The 24355-nt window shown below is 35.8% G+C and overlaps 1 protein-coding gene across 5 annotated transcripts in view; it reads right to left on the bottom strand.

Moving 5' to 3' along the window:
• The window catches only part of CLASP1 (cytoplasmic linker associated protein 1), a 211333-nt gene that overhangs the window by 30886 nt on the left and 156092 nt on the right, over nucleotides 1–24355 (bottom strand). For 4 of the 5 annotated variants that reach the window (XM_070950573.1, XM_070950661.1, XM_070950488.1 and 1 more), the window contains exons 22-31: nucleotides 17640–17743; nucleotides 13484–13507; nucleotides 11998–12242; nucleotides 9594–9657; nucleotides 8735–8898; nucleotides 8101–8179; nucleotides 7717–7860; nucleotides 3759–3854; nucleotides 1564–1707; nucleotides 2–108 (exon numbers count right to left, since the gene is read on the bottom strand). In XM_070950573.1, coding sequence (XP_070806674.1) covers nucleotides 2–108; nucleotides 1564–1707; nucleotides 3759–3854; nucleotides 7717–7860; nucleotides 8101–8179; nucleotides 8735–8898; nucleotides 9594–9657; nucleotides 11998–12242; nucleotides 13484–13507; nucleotides 17640–17743 — 1171 coding nt within the window. The remainder of the gene's footprint in view (nucleotide 1; nucleotides 109–1563; nucleotides 1708–3758; nucleotides 3855–7716; nucleotides 7861–8100; nucleotides 8180–8734; nucleotides 8899–9593; nucleotides 9658–11997; nucleotides 12243–13483; nucleotides 13508–17639; nucleotides 17744–24355) is intronic. The other variant, XM_070950821.1, reaches the window with a different exon arrangement.

Raw genomic sequence — 24355 nt, 5'->3', positions numbered from 1 at the left:
CCTGGGTGATAATCCTCCATGAGAACAATTGGTAGGTGAAGTTAAGGGGCTGGTTCTGCTGCTAGGATGACGTGAAGGGGTTCGGCCAACAGTATTACTAGGAGAACCCTAATACACACAAAAGAGAAGAAATGACATAATGTAACATATATTACAGGGAAAAGTAAAATGAAATATGGGACCTTTACTTCAGTTAATTTAAATTCTGACTTAAGCAATATCTACCCACATTTTAAGTCTGACTAGTGACCAGTATCAATTGCTTCCTAGCTTTCAAATTATTCAATAAGAATTTTCTAGAGTTGGAAGTTGCCCATTATTGCCTTATTTATATTATAAGATAAGCAAGACAAGGTGCTTATCAATATTCACATTATCTATCTAACAGAAGCAAAAGGGTTACTATAAGGAGGCCTGATTTTTTCCCCCTTCCTTTCTTCATATTGATGCCTTAGCAATATTCTAGAATGAAAGGCTTTGGGGCTTCTTGAAAACACATATTTTCAAGAAATACAGCAAAGATGTCTTGGCTGGATATGTTAGGCCTTTGTCTATGAATGTATTAAGAGCACTCAGGTTCAGCAGGGTAGAGAAAGGTGAGATCTCCCTTCTCCTTCTTCCATGCAGCTGGACCTACTTTCTACTGTTCTTCCCAGCTGCAGCTTCAAAAGTGAGAGCATTTCAGTGGCAGCAAAATTTTGGAATTTTCTGGTTTAGATTTCTTCTGAATATTTTGTATATTGGCTCCCAATGCTCCCCCCTTCTTGGTTGTCCACAAGAGGGCAAAAGGTGATACATGCATCATGACATCACACAATATCACCCTATTTAATTGCATCAAATACAAACACTGAAAGCTTGTAGTAATGGCATTTGCATGATGACATAATTGTGTACGTCATCATTTTGGCATCACGATAGTGTGCTGCAGACACTATTGAACTACTTCCTTGGAAACAGGGTATTTTATTTTATTTTATTATTTATTTATTTCCTACCTTTATTATTTTTACAAATAACTCAAGATAGTGAACATATCCAGCACATCTTCCTCCTCCTATTTTAGCCACTAAAGCTCCTGTCTGAGCTTAATAAACAAATCATCATATTTTCTTAACTTTAAGCCACTGGACCTCTACTTTCTGATCTTTCCTTTTCCCTCATCTTTTGCCAAGACCCACACTTGGCACCATGGCATCTTAGCTAATATACAGATAAAGCAAACTATGCAGGGTAAGGGCACAATTACTTTAAAGCATAATTTCTTGAAAGTCCTCAAAGCAGTTAAACGTATTTTTTACGTTTTACAATTGCAGCAAAAATTGCCCCTAAATTTGGCAGGATAATGAGAGTCCAAGGTGAACCTTATGGGTACAATATGCACACAATCCACCACATTCAATAGCACCTCTTTTATTAAATGCTGTGTCTCTTCTGCCCTGTAAAGCCAAAACTGCAGATTTGTATGACTCTGCCAAAATTAACTGGTGATCAAGAAATTACTGTCTTTAGAAATTTTTGGTTTTGCTGTTTATTTCTTACAGAAAAATAATCTTATCTTACCACACTAGTGTTGCTGGAGTTCTTGAGGTGGTTATGTAATAGTCTGGTAGCACCATCCTGGAATGTTTTTGGCAAGGCACCAAGTAACATGGTAAACTCGGGAGTGTTCAATTCGAACAGAGAGATCAGGACTATTTGTGCTGCCTAGGAAGCAAAAAGAAGAAAGTCAGAATCACAGCAGATTTTTTAAAAAAATTGTTAAATGTTACTGGGACATATCACAATATCCAGATTGCAGTTAAGTACATTCATTTTACCCGTAATATCACACATTCCAAATACACGACAGGGAAGTACTGCTGAAATCAAGCCATTACAGTAAAAAAAGAAAAAGAAACAAGAAACAAAGCAAAACACTTCTCACATCTAATGAAATGTCCAGTGGCATTTTCTGTAAACTGCAAACCGCAAATTAAGAATACAAACCTACATATAAGAGTCCAACAAAAAGTACATATAATTCATTGTCCTGTATCAAATAACTACCAATAAGTACAAGTTCAAAAAGTTTTTGTAAAAAAAAAGACACTGTGCTAACACAGCTTTGAAAATTAAATTACTCTGTTAACAAGCTGATTCCAGACTTCCACATCATATACTTCATACTTCAGAACTGGTGATACATGATTCATTAATAATGTGCATTCATTCATGAACTTAAATAACTGGTCTAAACTATTCAGTAAGTCAATTTATTTTTATAAATCCATTAGCTATTCCAGTTCAAGCTAGTACCTGCAGAAATGCTCTCCCCCCCCACCCCGTGTGTGTGTGTGTGTGTGTGTGTGTGTGTGTGTGTGTGTGTGTGTGTGTGTGTATCTATTCCTATCTTTCTACCTATCTTTAAAATGAGACTAGAACTCAGTCTTCTGATTTCTAGTCTGGTAACTTAATCACTACACCAGACTGGCTCTTATTAAATATATATAGCTAATAATAAAGTTTGGCAGGATAAGAAAAAGTCATTAAGAAAAAGTACAACTAAATTTCATTCAGTTTCTGTGTGCTTTCTTGTAATGTTTGCCTTGAAAAAAATATCCATTATGACTTGTTAGAGGCTAAAGAGGCTGTGTGAGGTTTAATCTATCAATTATGACTGAAATTCAGTCTTTGAACTATTATCCTTTCCATTAGAATAAGCACTGTTCCTTCAAAATTAAATATTGTAAGTGAAGAACATTATATAGTTCCAGCTGGCCTCTCCTTCTTCCTCAATCAGTGTACTTCTAACTAGATGGGAAATCTGTTTGCACTGAACTCAGAAAGTGAAAAATAAGCCACATATGATCGTACTCATCCTGCCCTACAGAAATGTGGGAACATTCATTAAAAGAACATTCTTTGAACAGAAAATATTATTTCAAGTCAAGTCCAAGAAAAGAATGGATAACAAAATGAAGAAAAAAAGCTATATGAACAATCAGAAAAATCGTGCGGATCCAAGCATGGGAATTTTAGTTTAGTTAGGGACATCTACATGCAAGTCAGTACAGCAACCAAGCAAAAGATCCAATTCTGTGAATCTAGTTCTATTTTGTACCTTCCCAATTCAAGTGGGTTCAATTTGGGCTACAGTGCAACCATAGTTCTTTTATACTTTTTATACTATCCTTTGTACTTTTGCAGCTGCCTTATTGGTTCTTAAACTGATTCTGCCCGTTGCTGTTATAATTTTGTTTCCCTCAGAAATTTTCTAATAACATCTATTAAAATCCAAAAATTTATCAACAAAAGGGGTGACTGTAATGACATTCCACAAATGCCACAAGAAAAGGGCATATAAGCACTTCAGTACAACCCAAGTTGTCATTGTGTATAAATAAAGGTCCTTTGATTTTGTGTCCTGTAACAGGGAAGAGCTGTATTAAGCAAGAACTTAAAGGACAGGTGTGTTGCATGTTAATGGAATAGCAGGCATGCAAATATTGAATTGAAAACTTTCAGTCATTTTCCATCCACCTTGGGATGTGAACTCATAAGAGACTGCAACTAGCTGCAGACACTTCAGATAATACTCATTTAATCTAATCAAACCAGAGTGAAAGAAACACACGTGAGGTTATCACACATCACTGCATTTTTAAATAAAATTCTCCCCCCAACCTTTTCCCCCCACAAATCTAAACTAGATTAGAATTTTGGACTGCAAACACAGACTAATATCTTATGATTAGTGTATGCTACTTTTAGTCTACCTGTTTACACTTTTCTTCCAAGTTTCCTTCACCAGGACCTGACGAGGCTGCTGCTGGTTTAGCTGGCATATCCTCACCTACCCAACTATGCATGGTCTGAGTTCAACAAATAGGAAATGGAATATTATTTATTAGAACCAAGCACAAGATTTTCACTGACCGTTGCAGAAACATTTATGTTTAGTTTCTTGCAGAAGTTGCACTTATAAAGCAGAAATGCTTTTCCAATGTGGAACTAATGTCACAAAAATGGAAGTGGCCATTACTAAGTTTTCTAACTCTTTATTTTTTTCCAACCTGTACTATAATGCCTTTTACAATTTGTAGATGTAAATTTTACAATTCCTCTGTTACTCATATAGAATTCAATAGCTGTAACTTTATTTTTAGTTATTTATTTCCTTACTCAGCCTTTTTGAAAACAGATAAATAAAACTTACAATCTAAGGCCAGCCAGTTCTATCTCCAACACTGTACTTATGATACAGGTGCTACTGTGTCTAAGTCAGGGGTGTCAAACTAGCAGTCCGAATGAGTCACATGCTGGCCACACCCTAGGTTTAGTGAAGGGGAAAAAAGTTGTGATACGATGCGAGTTTGACACCCCTGGTCTAAGTGAACCATCAGAAGTTGGTCTCATCTTTTTGCTACCACCCGTTTCTAAACAGATATGTGCATATGGTTAAAGCCTGATGCAGCCAAATAACAGCAAATCTGCAGAGTAGCAAATTAGGAAGCCTTTCACTGCAATAGCACTAACAATGATGCATTGTATGTGAAAGTATTTTTTGGTCTCCTTACTGCTGAGCAACATTCAATCTATTTTTGTAAACTATACTCTGAGAAATTAAAAATGTTTTTTAAAATGATGATTGACTTGTGAACAAAGATTAAAATTCTAGGCGATATTGGCATGTTAAAATACCAAATGTTTTAATTTTGGGGTGGTGGTGATGATGATGGTAGTGTTTTAAAAGTGGGCTCTTAACAGTCATCAGCACAGTAGGCATTTGTTTACCTAACAATGAAGAAAACACCTAGCTGTATGATTTAAAATATGTTTTTATACTGTTTTTCTATGTAACAAGCACTGGAAGTTGCTTTTGACAGAACTTCTTGTTTTGGAACCTGGAATAAAGGTTTAGAGAAGAGATCTTTTCCCATGCTAACTAACGTTTCCCATCGTCTCTCAATATGGTGGAAAGGGACAGAATTAGCCTCTCTCCTAGTTTACTGTGTGCAGTAAAGGTTTCTGCTATTTCTCTGACTACTATCACTATCATGAAAGAAACATTAGTTTAAGGATTCAATCAATAACAATAGTGGTGGAAAGCATGCAGCTCATAGATCATACTTTTTGCCCTCCAGCATTAGATAAATAATAAAAATTATCTTATTATTTTTTCCATATTGTTAATGCTGCTGCAAATTTCTATCATATTTTTACCTTGAAGAAAAAAGAAAACATACAAATCCTTTTAAATGTGTCCTCTTGTTGATTGCTTGAGTTAATTCTAGTCTATCTTCAGATCTAAACTGTCTTTAAATAATAATAGGACTGTTCAAGTCATCTGGCTAAAAAGTAGCTTTATACAATATGTTCACAGGACAACTTTATCGGCAATATCCACTGCAAGAATCATTGTATGCATCCTTCTGCATCATGGTTAGCATAAAGACAATTTGTAGAAAAGAAGGAATAAAAGAAGAGCACATAAACCCCAATGTTAATTATTTCTCTTTTTTCTGCACTGAACCCATTGTTATATTGAAGAAGTATCAAACTCCTTATTGTCTATTTAATTATGCTTTGTTTCATGGTAAACAATTATTAATGTTATGACTTTACTCAACAAATTCAATGCAGTAGCTCCCATTCCAAAATGGATATTCAGAATGATATATAATTAATCCTCTGCCATTTAATCATTATATGTTGTTGCCTTTTGGCAAGATTCATTTCATTTCTACCTATATTTCTGATCAGTTTCATCCTTCTATTTCAATGGGCTTCCTATGATCTGTCTTCTCCTCTTCAACATCACAAGCTCATATTTTCATCTACATAGTTTAACTCTAACTCTAAAAATCTGTAGAGATTCTCAGTCATCTAGGTCATAGTTGTCCCAAAGGCGTTTTTTCAGGAGGCAGCTGGAGTTTCTTGATTTTTCTTTGAAGACGTTTTGCTTCTCATCCAAGAAGCTTCTTCAGCTCTGACAGGACAGTGGGGAATAGAAGGATTTATATTCCTTGCACACAGCTGGTCATTTGCATCCTTTTAGAGCAGGGGTGTCAAACTCAATTTCATTGAGGGCCGCATCAGGGCTGTGGTTGACCTTGGGGGGCCGGGCTTGTGGCCGACTGAGTGGGCTTGGCCAGCTTGACACAATTTACTGGATGTGGCCAACTGGGTGGGCGTGGCCATCTTGACACCACTCCCCAAACTGCTGGCATGTTTCTTCTTTGCACTAGGTAGACCAGGTCGAAGCCACGCTGGCCGGCCCCTTACATTTTCCAGGATGGCCCCGAGGGCCAGATCCATAAACATTGCAGGCCAGATACGGCCCACGGGCCTTGTGTTTGACACCCATTTTAGAGGGTCGTTGATTTACTCTAAAAAGTTTCCAAGGTGCTGTTCTTTTTGACATTCATGACAAAGATGACACCTCATGGCACAGCTGGAAACTTCACAGACCACATTAACATGAATGTTGGTGGCAAGAAAGCAAATTTGAAACTTGATACCAGTATTATTAACTTTTCCTCACAGAGGAACTAGTAAATAAACTGAAAAACTGATTGAGGAACTCACAGGTAACTGATTTCTTTACTTCTCACTGTGTATGTGTATGTATGATTGTGGAAGATTTGCTCTGATGAGGTACATGTTTTGCTTCACAGAGATTTATTGCACAGTCTCAGCACTGTGAATAACCTCACAGTTATTCAGTGTTCTACCTCAGAGTTGAGGCAGGTCATTAGCAGAAACTAGTGTTCCCAAACAAAATGATGGCACAAATGCTTCACTGAATAGAAATGGAGTGGTGGAGTACTACATGGTTTTCATGAATGTGCTTTGAGGGGTACTGCAATATCTGCACAGGGTTACTACCACCCCTTCCAGAGAATTCTCACCTTCTTATATTTTAAGAATAGGAAATCTTTTTCTTGGTCTACAAAACGTTTTATTTATTTAAGCCATTAGTTAAAATTTTTGGCTAGCAAATCCTCTCCATCCTACTACTTCTCATCTGAAACCTTGCTCCCTACATGTTCTAGTAAAGTGTGTGGATGGGGAACATACATAAAGATGCATGTGAATGCATACATGGATAGACATGAAAGAAATTTCCTTTTTGTGTGTGCTTGAAATGCCCTCTCTTGAAAGAATGATATGCATTTCTACTTTCATGAGAGCATCTGCATGCAGGCTTGGAATACATGCAAAATTTCAGAGAATAAAAGAATATCTTTCAATTGTGATTATGATAAAGGGAAGAGAAAGAGAAACAAGGTATGTTTTGTCCAGGTTTTATTTTCAGCCAAAACATAATTTGGCTCCTCATTATTTTCCTGAACAAGGCTTTTGCCCACAAAAGTTATTCATCTCTAATTTCATTTCAGAGAATGAATCTTCCCTGAGTTCCACTCAAATACTTTCACCAATTGAAGTCTCACTCTGCATTCTTTAGCATGCCCTTCCACACTATGTGGAAATTTACCCAATGCTCCCAAAAAGGGGGGAAAGAAATGACAAAGAAGACTACAGAGAGGGGAATCAATGTAAATTATTACACTAATGTAATTGAAATATTTGGTTGGAACAAATGGCTTCCAGCAAAAGCACATTTTGAATACAACTGAATGAATTCATCGATCTGATACGGTATAATCTTAATTTTTTTTAATGAATTTATATAAGTTGCACCAATTATTGCCTCCCATTGCTTTGACTCACCTTTCTTACATCTGAGCTCTTTGGTTCTGTTGTCCAGGTAATAATCCTAGAAACTGCAAGTTTAGCCTCACTGGAGTTTACAAAATCTGTAGGATCCATTTGTCTAGCCAAGGATTCAATGTATTTTAATATTGCCACTTTTACCTAAAGTGAATAGAATACATTTTGTAAATAAAGATAACACAACAAATTCCAAAGCTCAAAACCTTTTCTCAAGCCCAATCTTTTTATGAACCATTACTTGCTGCAAAAGAGCCATCTCTAGATCTTCTGAAAACCCTACCAAGGAAAAATGTATTTGTCCCAGTTATCTATATTTAAGCATTATCTTGACTTTACTCTCAGACATCATTTCCCAATGGAAGTGCAAGCACCTTAACCTACCTTAAGGTTTGGTGTTTGGGTCTGATCTACGATAAACCTCATCAAAATATTAAATTGTTGGTCAAATGGAAAAGAATCTCTATAATGGAAAGGGAAAAGGGAAGAGAGAGTGTAAGAACAAGTTCCAAGTTTTAAATATAACTAGTGTTTTCCTCAGATAGAGAAAAATGAAATATACAACAGCTGCATGCCACAGTCTAAGAAATAAAAATAAATAAACACCCCCCACCCCCACCCCAGTCTTCAGTCGACTTTCTGAATAACTATGTATCTTCTTAAGCCACAAGGAGGACAGATAAAGGATCCAATAACGGAAGCAATCCAAGGGTAGATACTCTGTTTTCAAAGACTTTACTTTTATGTATTCTTAGTTAAGCCCAATTTTGATGTGGCATTTAAATGAAGGAATGAATTCTTCCAATTTCCCTCAGGACAGTTTTTATCAGATGAGAGGCTCATGGTTGTGGCTTAAGAGATTCAATTTATGAGACACTAAATAATAGCTTTCTATCTGGAGATGATGAACATTGCAATCCATCCTATCTGCAGGGCACTAGGTTTGAGAAAGCTGGTTTTGCATTATGTAAAAAAACATGTCAGCAATTTATCCCCCATTGCTTGGCAGATACACTACCTCGTGACATCCAGAGCTTTCTGCACTTTGGCCTGCACTGATCCCAGCAGGTCAGCACCCATCTTCTTCAGTAACTGTGTCAGAAGAACAAAGAGCCAGTCCTGCAAATCATCTTTGTGAATAATGATGAAGTCTACCAAAGTTTCAAGAAACATGCTGAAAACCTTTAAGTTAAAAGAGATAACAGAGGAAATCATGATTTACATCATTATTAACATCATGATTAACACAAAAATGATGAAAATCAAAGGCAATCAAAACCTGCATTAATAGGGATGATTTTGACATCCATGTTAATATTGTGAAGTACCAGGATGTACTGGATGGTTTATATTAAATAGATAAAAGAGGTGGGATTAAGTGATGGGAGTGAGGAGGAAGGAAAATACACTTACTCTCTGTTGTGAATTCCACCGCAAAACAGGCCATGCAACAAAACAAACCATTCATTAGTAAACTGATATAAAAAAAAAATCAAAGCAAATTGCTTTAAGGCAGTTTCCCTTGCATTCAGATAAACTGCATTCACAGAAAGTTTAAGATAACTTTATGAAAGAATATTTTTATAATATGTAAGGTTAACTGTTAAGTTCTTGAGGCAATACATATTTTTGAAATAATCTATTTTCTTATATTCCAAGGAAATGTTCTGCTCTAGATAATATCCTACTTGCATGACTTACTTATGGAATTTAAAAATATCTCAGTAATTCACCACAGATAACTGCAAAGACTAAACAACTATTTAGCACAAAAAATAAAATATTTTGATTATCATTTCGATTCAATCATTTATTTATAACCCAACCTCCAACATTTATGGATTGTTCATAAAAGGTGCATATATTTAAAAATTTACCTTGCTGTGGGGGTCTGCAAACATACGTGTGAAGATTTCACATAACCTTTTCAACTCCACACGGCTAAACCCAAACAAAAAAAACCCCAAATTATTGTAGAAATTAGTAAAATGTAGCAACACAAATTTACATACAAAACCATCATTTATTTCCAAGGCAGCAAAGTATAGACAAGGAAACTCTATTCTAATCTCAACAGATGAGGGGACTTCAATATAAGGTCAAGAGACTAAATTAAGGTTTCTAATTTGTGGTATAATATAAATCAGGCATGTCCAATCCACAGCCCGCCTTAACCCCGAACAGCTAGTAATGTGATGCCACAAGATCATAAACTTTTAAAATTATTATGCATTTTATATACACATATATTGTATATTTTATGGATGGGCCAAGACATTCATCTTCATTCAATGCAGCCCAGGCAAGCCAAAAGGTTGGTTTCTCTATTTTTAAATGTTTTGCTGTCTTGCCAATTAATTTAATTTTAATTAATGTAAAGAACTGAACTGCCTTGCAGTATGTTCTCCTTATATGTATCTTTCTCTTTAGTGAAGGTAAAAATCTTATGTTCAATCTTTTTTCTAGAAACACACAGCTGAAGGATTGTCCCCTTGAAGTCTTAAACAGAGAGTTCTAGAGAACTAAAATGTTCTTCTACTGAATTTGGATAGTGCACTTCTGGTCTCCAACTCACTCCCATGGCATATATTCAACTGTATTTTATGGCAATACAAAAGAACAAATGGACACAAAATAGAAATTTCAGTTCTCTTGGACGCTCTGTCTTGGACTTCAAATATATTTGCTCTGGCCAAAGAAATTATAAGTGGTAGTTTCATTAGGAATAATAGAACTGGAATTCATTGAACATTTTACATCATTTCTCATGAATCTTCTCAAACTTCTTAAACTGTTTACCTTAAATGTCAGAGTCTTTAATGAACAATTCAGCTTTTTCTAAACTGGGGGCCCACCAGGGAAGTTTGGGCAGTGTCACTTAATTCTCTATGCATATTGTTTCATATGTATATTAGGAAGATTACAATCTACATATTTGTTGGGCTTTCTTTAACCCGTTTTTATTCAGATACCCTGACTCTAGATACATATTTTGGTCTCTTGTTTATTTTTGATTATTGAGGGATGCTGATGACATCTCCAAAGGGAGAATGCAAAACATTCAAAATATTTTTGCTTTGTCTGGTTTTTATTTTTATTTACTTATTAGTTTTTTAATCCCACCTTTGAGTAACTCAAGGCCAGGAACCTATCTAATGCTCCTTCCTCCTCCTATTTTTCCTGCAAGCAATAACCTTGTGAGGTGGGTTGAACTGAACTGAGAGATGTAACTAGCCCAAAGTCAACCAGTCAGCTTCCATGCCTCAGGTGGGTTAAGAACTCACAATCTTCTGGTTTTTAGGTCAAAACCTTATACCAAACACTATACCAAAATAAATATCTTTAGTAGCATGATGCCTGTATGTCAGTATCTATGTGTGATATGTTTCTGGACTAAAAATAATAATGGTTAATGCAAGGCTACCAGCCATACATTGCTCAATTCTGTACAGGTAGTCCTCAACATACGGCCATAATTGACCCCTAAATTTATATTGCTAAGTGAGAAATTTGTTAAGGGTGTTCTGCCCCATTTTATGACTTTTCTTGCAACATTTGTTAAGTGAATCACTGCGGTTGTTAATTTAATAACATGATTGTTAAGTGAATCTGGTTTCCCCATTGATTTTGCTGATCGGAAGATTGCAGAATGTGATCATATGATCCTGGGATGCTCCAACCATCATAAATGTGAGTCAACTGTCAAGCATGTGAATGTAAATTATGTGACCATGGGGATGCGGCAACGGTCGTGTGAAAAATGGTCATAAATCCCTTTTTTCATTGCCATTGTAACTTTGAGCGGTCACTAAATGAAACTGTTGTAGATCAAGGACTACCTGTATTTAATAAAGAGGATAGAATTACAGCATTAAAAAGCATGTTCTAAGTCACCACTCAACTTTTTCAAAATCTTCTATTTTCTTGATTTATTCAAGGTAAAAAGAAGATAAAAAGACTCCTAATTATATGAACAGCTTTGAATACCTACAGTATATCACTAAGTAGAAAATCTATTCTGCAATGATATTAATTCCAATTGTTCATCATAATTATAAGCTGAATTCAAAAATATCAATAATGGGTGATAGTAACAAAAAACACAGTCCCATCATTAAAATGCTGGCTATCTAAAACATACCTTACAACTACGATTATTAAACAAAATATTGATAATTTAGAAGAAGCATAAACATTTCATAATTTACGGAACTCTTTTAAAGACATGATAAAGAACAGGTACAAAACATACGAATAGTTACTAATGAAATACGCACTCACCTTAATGTCCTCTGGCTCTTCAATAGGTTTTGCAAGCCAATTAACCCTTCTTTCCTTTCAGACCAGTTGGAACTAGCACAGTGGTTTAAGACCTCCGCTACATCTTCTGTCTGTCGCAGGTAGTGTGGGATGCCTCCATTGCGGGAACCATAGGACCGCTCTGAGCATGCACTGGAGGCATCGCTGTTTGCATCATCATCAGAATACATCCCATATGGTTCATACCTTCTTCTCACTGGTTTTTTCTGATCGGAGGGGGGGAAATAAATATTGGATTTAGTAGTTTTGAATAATTTCACTAAAGTAATAAAGCTTAATAACCGTTCATTCAGTGACCAATTTGAATTATGATAGTGCTCAATAAAGGGACTTACCCAAAGATGCAGCCATTGACCCACAATGAAAATTTAAGTGCTTGGCAGTCAGCCCACTCTAAGCAATAGCACTTAAGACTTATATACTGCTTCACAGTGTTTACAGTCCTCCCTAAGTGGTTTACAATGTCAGCATATTGCCCCCAACAATCTGGGTTCTCATTTTACCCACCTCAGAAGGATGGAAGGCTGACCCAACCTTGAGCCGGTGAGAATAGAACTGCCAAACTGCAGCCAGCCAGTAGTCAGCAGAAGTAGCATGCAGTGCTGCATTCTAATCACTGTGCCACCACAGCTCTTGGACTGACCACAGGGGTTCCCTATCTCAGCTGATTTTAAAGCCTCTCTTTTCAAATTGGTAAAATAGCCATGCCCTTTTTCAGGTTTACGCAACTGTCTGATAAGTTGCTCCCAGCTGTCTTAAATGTATAGCCACATTGCTTCATACTTGCTCCCACCTATTATGCAGCTCCTCTCTTGAAGGCTTTGCATGGTCCTAATGAGAACTTGAGTCTTATTGTCAAATATTTTTCTGTGGCTACCAGAAAGAATATATATTAACTTCCTAAGCCTATTTCTATATCTTTTCTATCCTCCTGTATATTTTCTGTATAATTTTCAGAAAGTCTGTATCAGGCATGTCCAACCTGTGGCCCTGGGCAGCTAGTAATGCAGCCCCACAAGATAATAAAAATATTATTTATAAAATATAGGAATTCCTTTTCACTCAATGCACCCAGGCAAGCCAAAAGGTTGGACAACCATGATAATATATGTGTGTGTGTGTGTGTGTGTGTGTGTGTATGTATGTATATGTATATGTATATGTATATGTATATGTATATGTATATGTATATGTATATGTATATGTATATAATTTATGTCAGAATTTGTGTTTTCTTGACTTTAGTATATACTGATATACTAAACATCTTGATGGCACCAAAGTTCTGCATTTTGATAGGATGCAAGGTTTGGACATTAAGGTATGAACATAATTGCAGCCCTATATAATATTGTAACAGGGGAAACAAAAAAATGGGAGGGAGGGAGGGAAGGAAGGAAAGAAAGAAAGAGGCAGGGAGAAAAAAATGTCAGGATGGCACTAGTACCTTGCTTCTGGAGTCTCCTAAGAGCTGTATGCAGGAAAATATTGACGGGTGGGGAAAAAGCATAGAGAATTATGTCAGAAGCTTCTGCAGGCATTTTTTTTGCAACAAAAATACAAGCAAATGAGTCTTAGCAACTTAAAAATACAAATTCAGTCAGTTTCTTTTAAGAAATATATAATGAGTTCAGACAGATGCATCAAATTGTGCATTCTTCTGTTCTCATCTTGCTACAGCCAGGGACTTCAAAAATATATGCGCACAAATAATATGCATTTAGAATTCTGGCTTTCCAAAGGCAACGCTAATAAAATGGGCTATATTTGAGGGGGGGGGGGGGACTGGGCTGGGGGACTACTTAGTATTCCTGAGGGTACAGTCCACAGTGGATAGGGTTAAGATAGATTTATGCATTGTATATCGGTAAAAGCTAGGATTCCCTCCCCCACAAGTTTTATTTTTTGTATGAAGTTTATTTTAGGGTTTGCACCACACCTGCATGTTTCTGGCCTCAAATCATTGAGAAACTGTCTTGTTAGTTTCCAGCAATTGCAGTGTCTAAATTGATGACTTACTTTCTCAGCTATACTTTATATCTGTTTCATGTCATGCTGATGTCTCTATAGTACTCTCGGGGGGGGGGGGGGGGGGGAAGAGATCTAACATTGTTATTATTTACCTACTAGGTGCCATTTGAGGACAGTTTACTGTAATAGATACCAATTTCCAAGACTGGAAATATTCCCTCACACCTCCTGGAATTAAACTCCAAGAGCTCTTTTGTCACTAATGATGATCAAATACGCCATGAAGGTCAAGAGTTCAGTTCTTATAGCTTATTCTCTTCTACTACTGAATAAATTCCCTTCATTTCAAAGTTTATCTGGTTTCCCTGTCAACAGGTCTTTCTCTGAAGTGATCTAGGAATGAAAGAACTCTTTCTTGGACCAGGCTCAGTTGATCTCTTTTTATAGGCACAACAATCAGCTTTGGCCAGGGCAGATAATTTGATCTGAAGGGACTTGTTTTGTATCTTTTTTTTTTAATGGAAATAAAGCTTTTACTGTGAAGCGATGCTTCTTGAATCCAAAGATGGAGAACAAAGGAGAGAAGAGAGAAATATTCCTTTAAGGCTATTAGAATATTTATACAAGAAGTGAAGATAAATAGGCAAGAGAACAGCTGAAAAAAATTAAAGGACTGTTGATGGTGATTGTCAACAATACAGAGCAAAAGAAGCTAAATTCTGAAAAGACAGAGATGAACATTTTTTTTTACGTGTCACATTTTAGGAACTTGTGAATTTTTAAGAGGGTTTCTAAAAAAAAAGTAACAAAACATCATTAAGTATATCTTTATGTGAATTTCTCAACCGTAGTTTGCCTCTTTGTAAGTGAAATTAGCCAAATATGCTCATCACACTAGTTAAAATTTGATTAAAATAAGGCAAATATTACAAATTAAAATGATGACTATCATTTCAATCAGGGGTCCCCAACCCCGGGCCGTAGCCTACTACTGGGCTGTGGCCTATTTGTAACCGGGATGCGCAATGATAGATCGGTGCACACATGTGCACAGCTCGACTTTCACGAGCAGCGGGCTGGCGTGCTGCACATGCCTGGGCAACTCAACTTGCACAGGTCAAGCTGCACTTGTGCACTGGCCCAATGCTTGCACAAGTCAAGTTGCACATGCGCATGTTGGCCTGCCCCTCACATGGTCCTGTTCCCCTCTCCTCCCTGCCAGGCCACCAATCCAAAAAGGCTGGGGGCCACTGATTAGTTCTGATCAATAAAAGCTAGAACACAGGGGCAACGGGTGCATTCTTTATCCCCTTCTGGAACCTCTTAGAGTGGGATTGCTGAAAATGGTCAATTACATTTTCTACAATTGTGAAATGGAAAACAGATAAACACTGTACTATAGCGAAATTCCTAAAATAGTCACAATTTTTGCTAAAGGAGGAGTTGTGTGCAATTGTATGAATGCAACATTTCAGGACCAAAAGTTCAGTTCTCTATCCTAAGATATTTGCTATCATTCAAAATTATATCAAAATTTGTTGTTGTTGTTATTTAAATTATATCTTCAGAAAGCAAAAGACTATTGGTCTAATGGATGATTTCATACATGGTTATCAGTAGGTAGAAAAGAGTCAGGGCAAATTCTAGTTACAGGACCTAGAATTATAACCTTCCTTCTAAAATCACAGTGCTGAAATGTATCTCAGGTAAACTTTTTTCTTTGAAGTTTATGGCCAAAGATAAGTCAGATGAAAGCCACATTTACCAACACTGAGGACAGCAGGGTTTCATTTCTTCCAGACCCCATATCCAACTTATCCAAACTCAAGTCACTTGAATCAGAGGATCAACAATTAGCTCCCCAATCTACTTTCTCATTCCCAAAATTCCACATGTAAATTCTATGGCAGTTTTGATGAAAAAGAACTGGAACTGGAGTTGTTTGGAGAATTGCTTCACATGACTATGAATGCGATCTTCATCACTATGTAATTTATGTAACTACATTAATCATATATTCCTGGACAACCTTATCTTATATTTAATAAAATCCTGGGCATCATCTTATAATTAAGATAATTTTATCCAGTAAACCTCATTTTATCAAGTCAGAAACTAAACATTTATCAGCCAAGTGGCTCCAATTTTAACATTTGATTACTTTTTAGTTCTTAGTTTGCAAATCCATTACATATTAGGTCTTTATGAATAGTGCTACTAGAAGAAAAATAATACAAGCCTGGATTCAGCAGAAAAGCAGAGAGAAAGTTGGAAAGGAAGTTTTTTTTCCTGCTATAAAACAATGTCAAAAATATGCATGTAGCATGTACTTCCTAGTAATCTGTAAAAGTCCAGATTCATAGAGAATTTATAAATCATCCAGTGGATGAGAATGCAGGTGTCAATTGCACTGTGTTATACATATTTAGAGACAATACATGCTATTCATACATTATCTTGTAACTCATAGTTCATAGCGCTAAAAGCCTTCCAAATATTTTTTGCCACTCTGGATCTCCACCATTTGGGAGTAACAGCAAAATGTCAAAAGTAGCTTTCAGTAAATATGACCTTAACAACCTATTTCATAGAATTACTTGCAGTCAGAGATGCAGTGATGCAATCTGTTATATTTATTTATAAAATTATTTATATATATTTGTTTTTAAGTAGACTCTTAATTTCAAGAGTAAAAGAGAATTTGAAAATATTAAAGTACATAGTTTTAATGAAGTTTAAATCCAGGAACATGTTTTAGTTCACCTTATCTATTTTTTTTACATAAGTCTTTGTTACCTTAAACTTTCTTATATTTAATAGAATTTCAGAACTGAAAAGGGATGGCTGGAATAGTATTCCTTTTATTGCTACATAACTAAGAATCAGAAGTGGGTATTATTACTGCAAATCATCCAAAGACCAACCAACAGGTGCAGGTCCATCAACCCATAATCTAATTATGATTAATTATTGTTAATGGTAATTAATAATTAAATGACCCTGATCAGAAACCTCTAGAATTAATGACAGAAGCCTTTGTCAAGGTAACCTGAACAAACTTTCCCTAAGGTAGGACAATGCAATTTATTCTCAACAGACATTTCAACTATAAATTTTAACTCTCCAAAATGGACAAATGAATAAAAATAAAGCACATTTGTGGAACACGAAGCAAACATATTGCACACACTAACACATCCAGTATAAGTATTATTCACAACTTATACTAGGAAACTGTTCAATTCACTTCATAAGATAACTATAGTGGCATTCATAAGCATTTGACACAGATGGTTTCACTATTATAATGCATTTACTTGAAAGATAATGAATATCAACAGTTAAGATTTATTTCCACAAATAAAAGATTAGGATCAGACTGTGAAACTCATCTTCTACATTTCACTGCACTAATATCAACAATTTAACTGTTCACAATGCAATTATGCATTAAAACCCCCTTTCCTCACATCTTCCCAAACCCTAAAGAAAGATTTAGGCAGAGTCACATGTACACATATAGGCTCATTTAATAGGAACACACATAAAATTAAGAAGAGGAAAATGTACGTACAGAAAGCAACTTCAAGTAACTTTCTGGAGTTGGTAACATGTTGTGCTTTCCCTCTTACCAATGCATCTGCCACAGCAGTCTCCAGATCTGTGCTTGTACTCAGAACTCGCATTGCATTCATAGAGGCAGGCAACCTGCCTGGCTGGCCAAGCCCAAACCGTTCTGCACAAAAGACAAGAGTGAAAGTCATCATTACATAAGTTCACAGCCCTTTGGAATATTAATAAGGCCATTGACTGCTTTAATTGTTATTGGGTCCAGGTTTTAGGAGTTACTATGAGGCTATAATAGAAAGTCGAACAAATTCTGTGTATATGGTTAGAAAAGAGGGACAGGAGGGGACTGGTATTTAAACTCTTTTATAATAATGGTTAAATGTAACTACTTTTACATATTCTCCATTTTTCAAAGGAGGAAGTGTAAGCACTATGGGTGAAGTTCTTCAACTTAGTAAGAAACTTGCAGTAATATATTCTTAATTCCTTAACTTACTTCTAAGTCTTGCAATAGTATTTTTATGTTTATTCAAGTCTTATTTTATGCTTATTCAAGTCTTTAATCTGAATAGTTCCAATTATTCTGATTGTTGTGTATTTGTATACTTGCTGGTTAAAATTTATGAAAACAGAACCAAGAATCAAAAGTAAGGCTCAAGCAATTTGTACAATTGATCAACAAAAAATTAAAAGTGAAGGTTTAAAAAAAAAAAAAACCTCCATACCTTATTCCCATTGTATTTGGAAGATGAATAAATCTTCATAGACCATCAAATAATTTTAAAATTTCCCCACTCCAATCTTTTAATATACAGATAAATGTTATACTTTTAAAAAATATAAATTTTAGTCCATTAAAATTGTTTCAGATTTATTAATTTGTGTTTTTAAAGTCATTATTTTATTTTCTTAAATCTAAAGATTAAATTATGATTTTTGTAAGTATACTATATGAAAGCACTTCCCAACCTTGGCAACTTTAAGACATGTTGAGTTCAACTCCCAGAATCCCCTAGCAGTCTGTTTACCTTAAAGTTGCCAAGATTGGAAAACACTATTATATTGGAGAACTAATGCAGTATTAGAATAAATGTGCATTTTTCAAAATTCCATCAACAGATTGATTTACCAATAATCTTTTAAAAAAGAATTGTCCTGACCAGTGTTGCTTAAACTGTACACGACTGCCATTTTTCCTTCCTCATCAATGAGCTCCCAAAGGCTTAATTGTGGGAGATTTTAAAATAGTCATTCCAATGAAGGCAATTAGCTGCATATAACTGATGTAAAAGGAAATATGCTTCCCGTGCACTTCAAAAGATCTGTTCAATGGTGTCCAATTAATATTGTGAATATAATAAAGAATTAGATTATTCCATGTATTTATTTATTTAGCTAAGTCCCTCCCATTTCTAGCCCCACTAAACAAGGCTTCACTCATAGTATGGTATCCAGCTATGCTAGAGGATGAATGTACAAATTATCATTTATTTGTTGCTACCAGCAAATACACTTTTTTATGTTAAGAAAGTGAATGTAACTATTTAAAGGGCAGTCTAATTAAAAAATAACATTTGTTTAAGCAGTGTTATGATTTCAACTCTAATGCACAGAAATGTCTTTCAATATCAATTGGAGAACATGACAACAACAATCAATATAAAAACCTAGAAACAGAAAAATATCACTGGGAAATATTATTTATGAACAGATTTTAAGCCTTTGCAGACAAAAATTCCATTTAACTTTATTGTATGTTAAGTTTCCACTAAGGGGAACAAGATCAGATCAACGTTGTGAACAATTACTGCTGCTAATGTGAAGAAAGCAAAATTAAACACATTTGAGCACAGTGGTAATGCCACTTAAAAGAGTTTGATATTTTTCAAATTTTACTAAGATCAGACAGTTTACAACAAGCACATTTTCTAAAAAAAATACATTACATGCGAAAATTAAATGTCTTTAATGAAAACCTGCTTTGAAAAGGAATTGATGAAGTTTACAGAGAAAGAAAAACTATATGTATTACTATCTCCTTTTTTAATGCATGTAGTTGCTGAAGCAGCACAGATGCTTGTTTCAAACATGAGCTTTGCTCCAAGCAGGAGGATTTGGTGAAATAATGATAATGAATATGAGAATCCAAATGTTTTGCCATGTCATTTTGTTCATTCAGCATAGTATCTTAAGGCCCAGTAAGTATTTGCACATTATGAAAATATATTGCAGTTCTCTACTGAACAAACTGAGCAGGTCATTTCAAAGATGCAATCAATCATAGGATACTTCAATTTTTCAGTCCTTTAGTTCCAATCTCAAGTGAAATGGAATTTTACTCCACTTAAATCTTGCAGAATTGTCACTAATAACATTTTTGAACAAAATTTAAGTATGACTGGATTTCTACCATTTGTGGGGGGACGGAATGTATACATCTACGTATTCATCATATATGCACATATACAAACTGCAATGTTGTTCCACTAAAAACATGTGAGCATGTGAGACTGTAGGTTTTGCTCACAGACATTGCAAGTCAGTGTTATCACTGTATCAAGAACCTAGTCACACTTCCTAGGATGACATCCCATGAATATTACTTGACTAGTTTCGAGGCATGAGAAAATAGTAATTTTTGGAACAATGGGAAAGGAATGTTTCATGAATATGCAGTTATTGTTGTTTTTTTAAAAAAAAAAACCAATGTTTTTTTTAAAAAAAACAATAAACTTGACTAGATTACATCTTGATTTGATACTGTACAGAATAATCATTTGACAAGTCCAAATGTAAGTAAAAGTATATTTGCATCCCAGTTTGATTACTGATAGCCCCTCTCCAAAAGAACATTTTTCTGAAAAATAAATTTGTCAGACCAAAAAAAAAAAAAAAAAGTTCTTATATAAAAGGTGAAAATCTTACTCCAGCTTACTCTAACAAAAACTGAAATACTCAAATTTCCAGAAGAACCAGTCCTAAACCTGGCTTCATGTAGTTTTAAATAATTGTCATTGCATTAGAAAAGGAAAGATAGTTTTTAAAAGACATGGATAATCAAAATGGCAAAGTAAAGTTGCAAGCCTTTAAAATATTCAATAGAAACAACTAAATTAAATCACATTAAGTATATCTGACATGCAACTTTATGTCCCACTTTTTAGCATATGAACAGCAACAAAGATGATGATGGTTGTGGAGGTGGTAGTGGTGATGATGAAGGAATGGACTTCTTCATTGGATTATATTCTGTATTTTTCAGTTCTTGTCTTGATTATAACACTATCTGATAATGGAAATTTACCTCAGAAGCATGAGCAGAAATCCCCAATAAATTCCATAAGAGTCTAAAGCTACTATACTGACAGAGAATAACACACAGGTAGTCCTCACTTAATTACCATTTGAAGTTATGATGGTGCTGAAGGAATCAAAGTTACAGACTTGCAGTGGCCCTCCTGTCACATGATCAAAATTCAGGCAAAAATGCAGGCACTTTACAGCTGCAGTGTGTACTTCAAATCCCCCACCTGCCTATCTTCCCTTATCTCTTCCTTTTTAGCCACTCTGCACTCTGTTGTTGTTGCTGCCGCCTCCTGCTGACCATCGCTGTCTTCTCCTTACACTGCTGACAAGGCGTGCCTGGCTGAGGCAGCTGCTGGCCTTTGGGGGTTTTGGTAATGCTTCCCGAAGGCTCCATGCAATGCTCGGATGCCTCACCAAAGGGCCAGCAGATGCCTCAACCAGATGCTCCTCATCAGCAATTGAGAGGAAGATCAGCTGGGTGGGGGCAGTGAAGTGTAGGGTGGCCAAAAAGGAAGACATGGGTGGGGAACAGGCAGGGGGAGTTGAAGTGGAAACGAGCACAACAAGCAGAAGCATGAGGTCCTTGTCGAATGACCACAACCAGGATTACCAGGACTGCTGTTGCTAAGTGGTGCAGTCATGTGATATTTTGCTTAATGACCATTTTGCTTAGCGATGGAAATGCCAGTCTCAATTGACGTCATTCTACTACTTGTATTCTATTCAGGGAAGACTCTTTGTATTCTATTCAGGTACTAAGACGGGGGGTGGGGGTGGGGGGTAGGGGGATGGGGGCTTGAGTCTTGGTGATAGCCTCTAAAATCTCAATGGAAAATTTTAACATCTTTTTGTGAGCACCTCCGTTACACAGAAAGATTGGTGGTACTGTGTCATGTTATTTCACTTTTGTTAATAACTTATCTAACACTGAAGAAACTATTTTAAGATAAGCTTGTGAAATGGTATTAATGGTCATTAATTAACTGCATGGAAAGAAATATTGTTCCAAGGTAATTCAACAATAGCAGTAGCACTTAAGAATTATATACTGCTTCATAGTGCTTTACAGCCCTCTCTAAGTGGCTTACAGAGTCAGCATATTGCCCCCAATAATCCGGGTCCTCATTTTACTGGCCTCAGAAGTATGGAAGGCTGAGTCAACAACCTTGAGATTCGAACTTCTGGCAATCGCCAGTCAGCAGAAGTAGCCTGCAGTACTGCATTCATTAACCACAGCACCACCACAGCTCTTCAGACTGTATGTGCAACAATTAGATTCACATCCCCAAATTATATGTTTTATCAGTGTTGACCAAGCTTAAGGCAGCACACATTTGTAGCAGGCTGTATTTTTGGAATAATAAGGCTTATCACCAACAAGCCATGCATTCAAGAAGTGGAAAGACAAGTCAGCAGAAAAGATAGATGGGTGAGAAAGTAGGACAGAAAGAGCAATTGTTTCATGGGTCACTGGCCAATATATATGGGTAGTAATGGGGAGGGCTGAGTGAGCTGGAATTTACCCATCAAAGTCTTGGTAATGGCCTCTAGTCTGTGATACACAAGGACTTTTGTTATAAGCTAGCTTGGATGAAGTCACATACATGACTGGGCCTCACAAGTAAAAAAGCAACAATCTCTTACAGCAAAAGGGACTTCTGTAAATATTCTACATATGAAGCTTTGATGTTAAAAATATAACAAAACACCATTTTCATTCAGTGGGACCTTTTAACTTAAATCAATATAAAGAAAGCAAGGAACATTATGGGGCTGATTTCTGTGGTCCACATAGTGTCAAAACTATTAGGTAGGTAGAGGGATGTTTCAAGTATAAATCTGGAATTTACTTGATAGGAATACATAAATAAACGTTCTCTTCTGGTTAACATTATCAGTATTTAAAACTTGTATTAAACAGATGTAGATCCTGTTTCTAGAATTTTTTCTTTCAATATTTATATATTACACATCCCAGATAATGTCAGTGACTTTCTTTTCAATTCTAATTTTTATATAATTTCATTGAAGTAGCATAGTTTTAAGAGACTTAAGCAACGTGTCCATTAAATTGAAATTCTATGGTACGGTTTTATTTTTGTCTAAGAACTATAAATTTTGAGGTTAATGGGCAAAGTTTTGCCACTTTGATGACCATGTACCCATAGCACTACATGAACTAACAGTAAAGATCCTTGGTAAAACCTCAGATGCCCATTCCTCTAATACCAGACCAGGAGGAGGAAAGTAAAGAAAGATTTGATTTCATTATTCCTAATTTTCACTATATAGAAACCAAATATAATAAATTAAAATCAATTGAAACTAGCATTAAACTAACCATCATAAACTCTACTTTAACAAACTACTTACTGGCTTATCTATAAAAGCATGCCAAGGACTAGCTAATGCAGTTTTCTCCAACTGGTATTGTGCAGATTTTTGTATTATGAGCCCATCAAACATGTTGAGTGACTATGATGGTTTAGAATGGTGAGAATTATAGCCAAAACATCTAGAATACCTGAGGCCAAGAAATGTTTATGTAAAGTAAAATGAGATTGTGGTTTATTTCTTCTCCCAACCACTTTTATGAAAAGGGGAAATAAAATATTTGTGTTCTGGTTGTCCATATAGGGTCTTTTTGCTCATGCACAGACTCTGATTTAGCATTATGTGTGATCCTAATCAGTAAGGTATTAAAAACTCAAAACTATGGATGTTGACCTCTTCCTTAGTTGCATTAATCTCATTAGCTAGCTGATGGATGTTAGAAATATTACTCACTAATGAACAATTGCTATGGTTGCTTTTCATAGATATAAAGAGGAGGAAGTTACAGTGTCCTTCCTTAGTACTTCCTGAGCGATATATGGGAAATACATGACAATACTCTATTGGCTGCTGTAATATTGCCAGAAATAACATTAAGCAAAAGAATAAAAATTAGCAAAAATAAAAAACATTCAAAAATAGAAAATGACAAAAGCATGTTAAATAATAATAACTTCATGATGATCCCACATGCTAAGTGCTGAATGACGTTTGTGAGAGGCAAATGTTACAAAGGTAATAAAAAAGAGACAATATTAAGAAGCAGATTCATGCAGTTAGCACTTGTTCACCTGACTGCCCAACAGAATCAGCAGTGGAGAGAGCACTAGTGGATCTGGAATGGCGTCGAGAGGCTGCAAGTAAAAGGAATGGCAACACCCACAGAATTAACACACAAGTACTTCAGACAAAAACAATGCCACAATCCAAAGGAGATGCACATGATTCACTACCAACACTGGGATTACACAGGGAAAAGAAATGGCATTGTGTATGAATGGACTTGAAAATCGATTGCGAGTCCCATGGCAGGTCTGATAGAGAGTCTCTTGCATACACTCCCTCCACCCTCAACTATGGAACATATGATGCATGGAAAAGAAAAGGAATAACCTCTAAGCCTTCCAGCTTGTATGAA

Source organism: Pituophis catenifer, unplaced genomic scaffold (genome assembly GCF_029215685.1).
Source record: "Pituophis catenifer annectens isolate HBS135680 unplaced genomic scaffold, rPitCat1.0.hap2 SCAF_1, whole genome shotgun sequence".
NCBI lineage: Eukaryota > Metazoa > Chordata > Lepidosauria > Squamata > Colubridae > Pituophis > Pituophis catenifer.
This window is presented reverse-complemented; position numbering and strand designations above follow the sequence as displayed.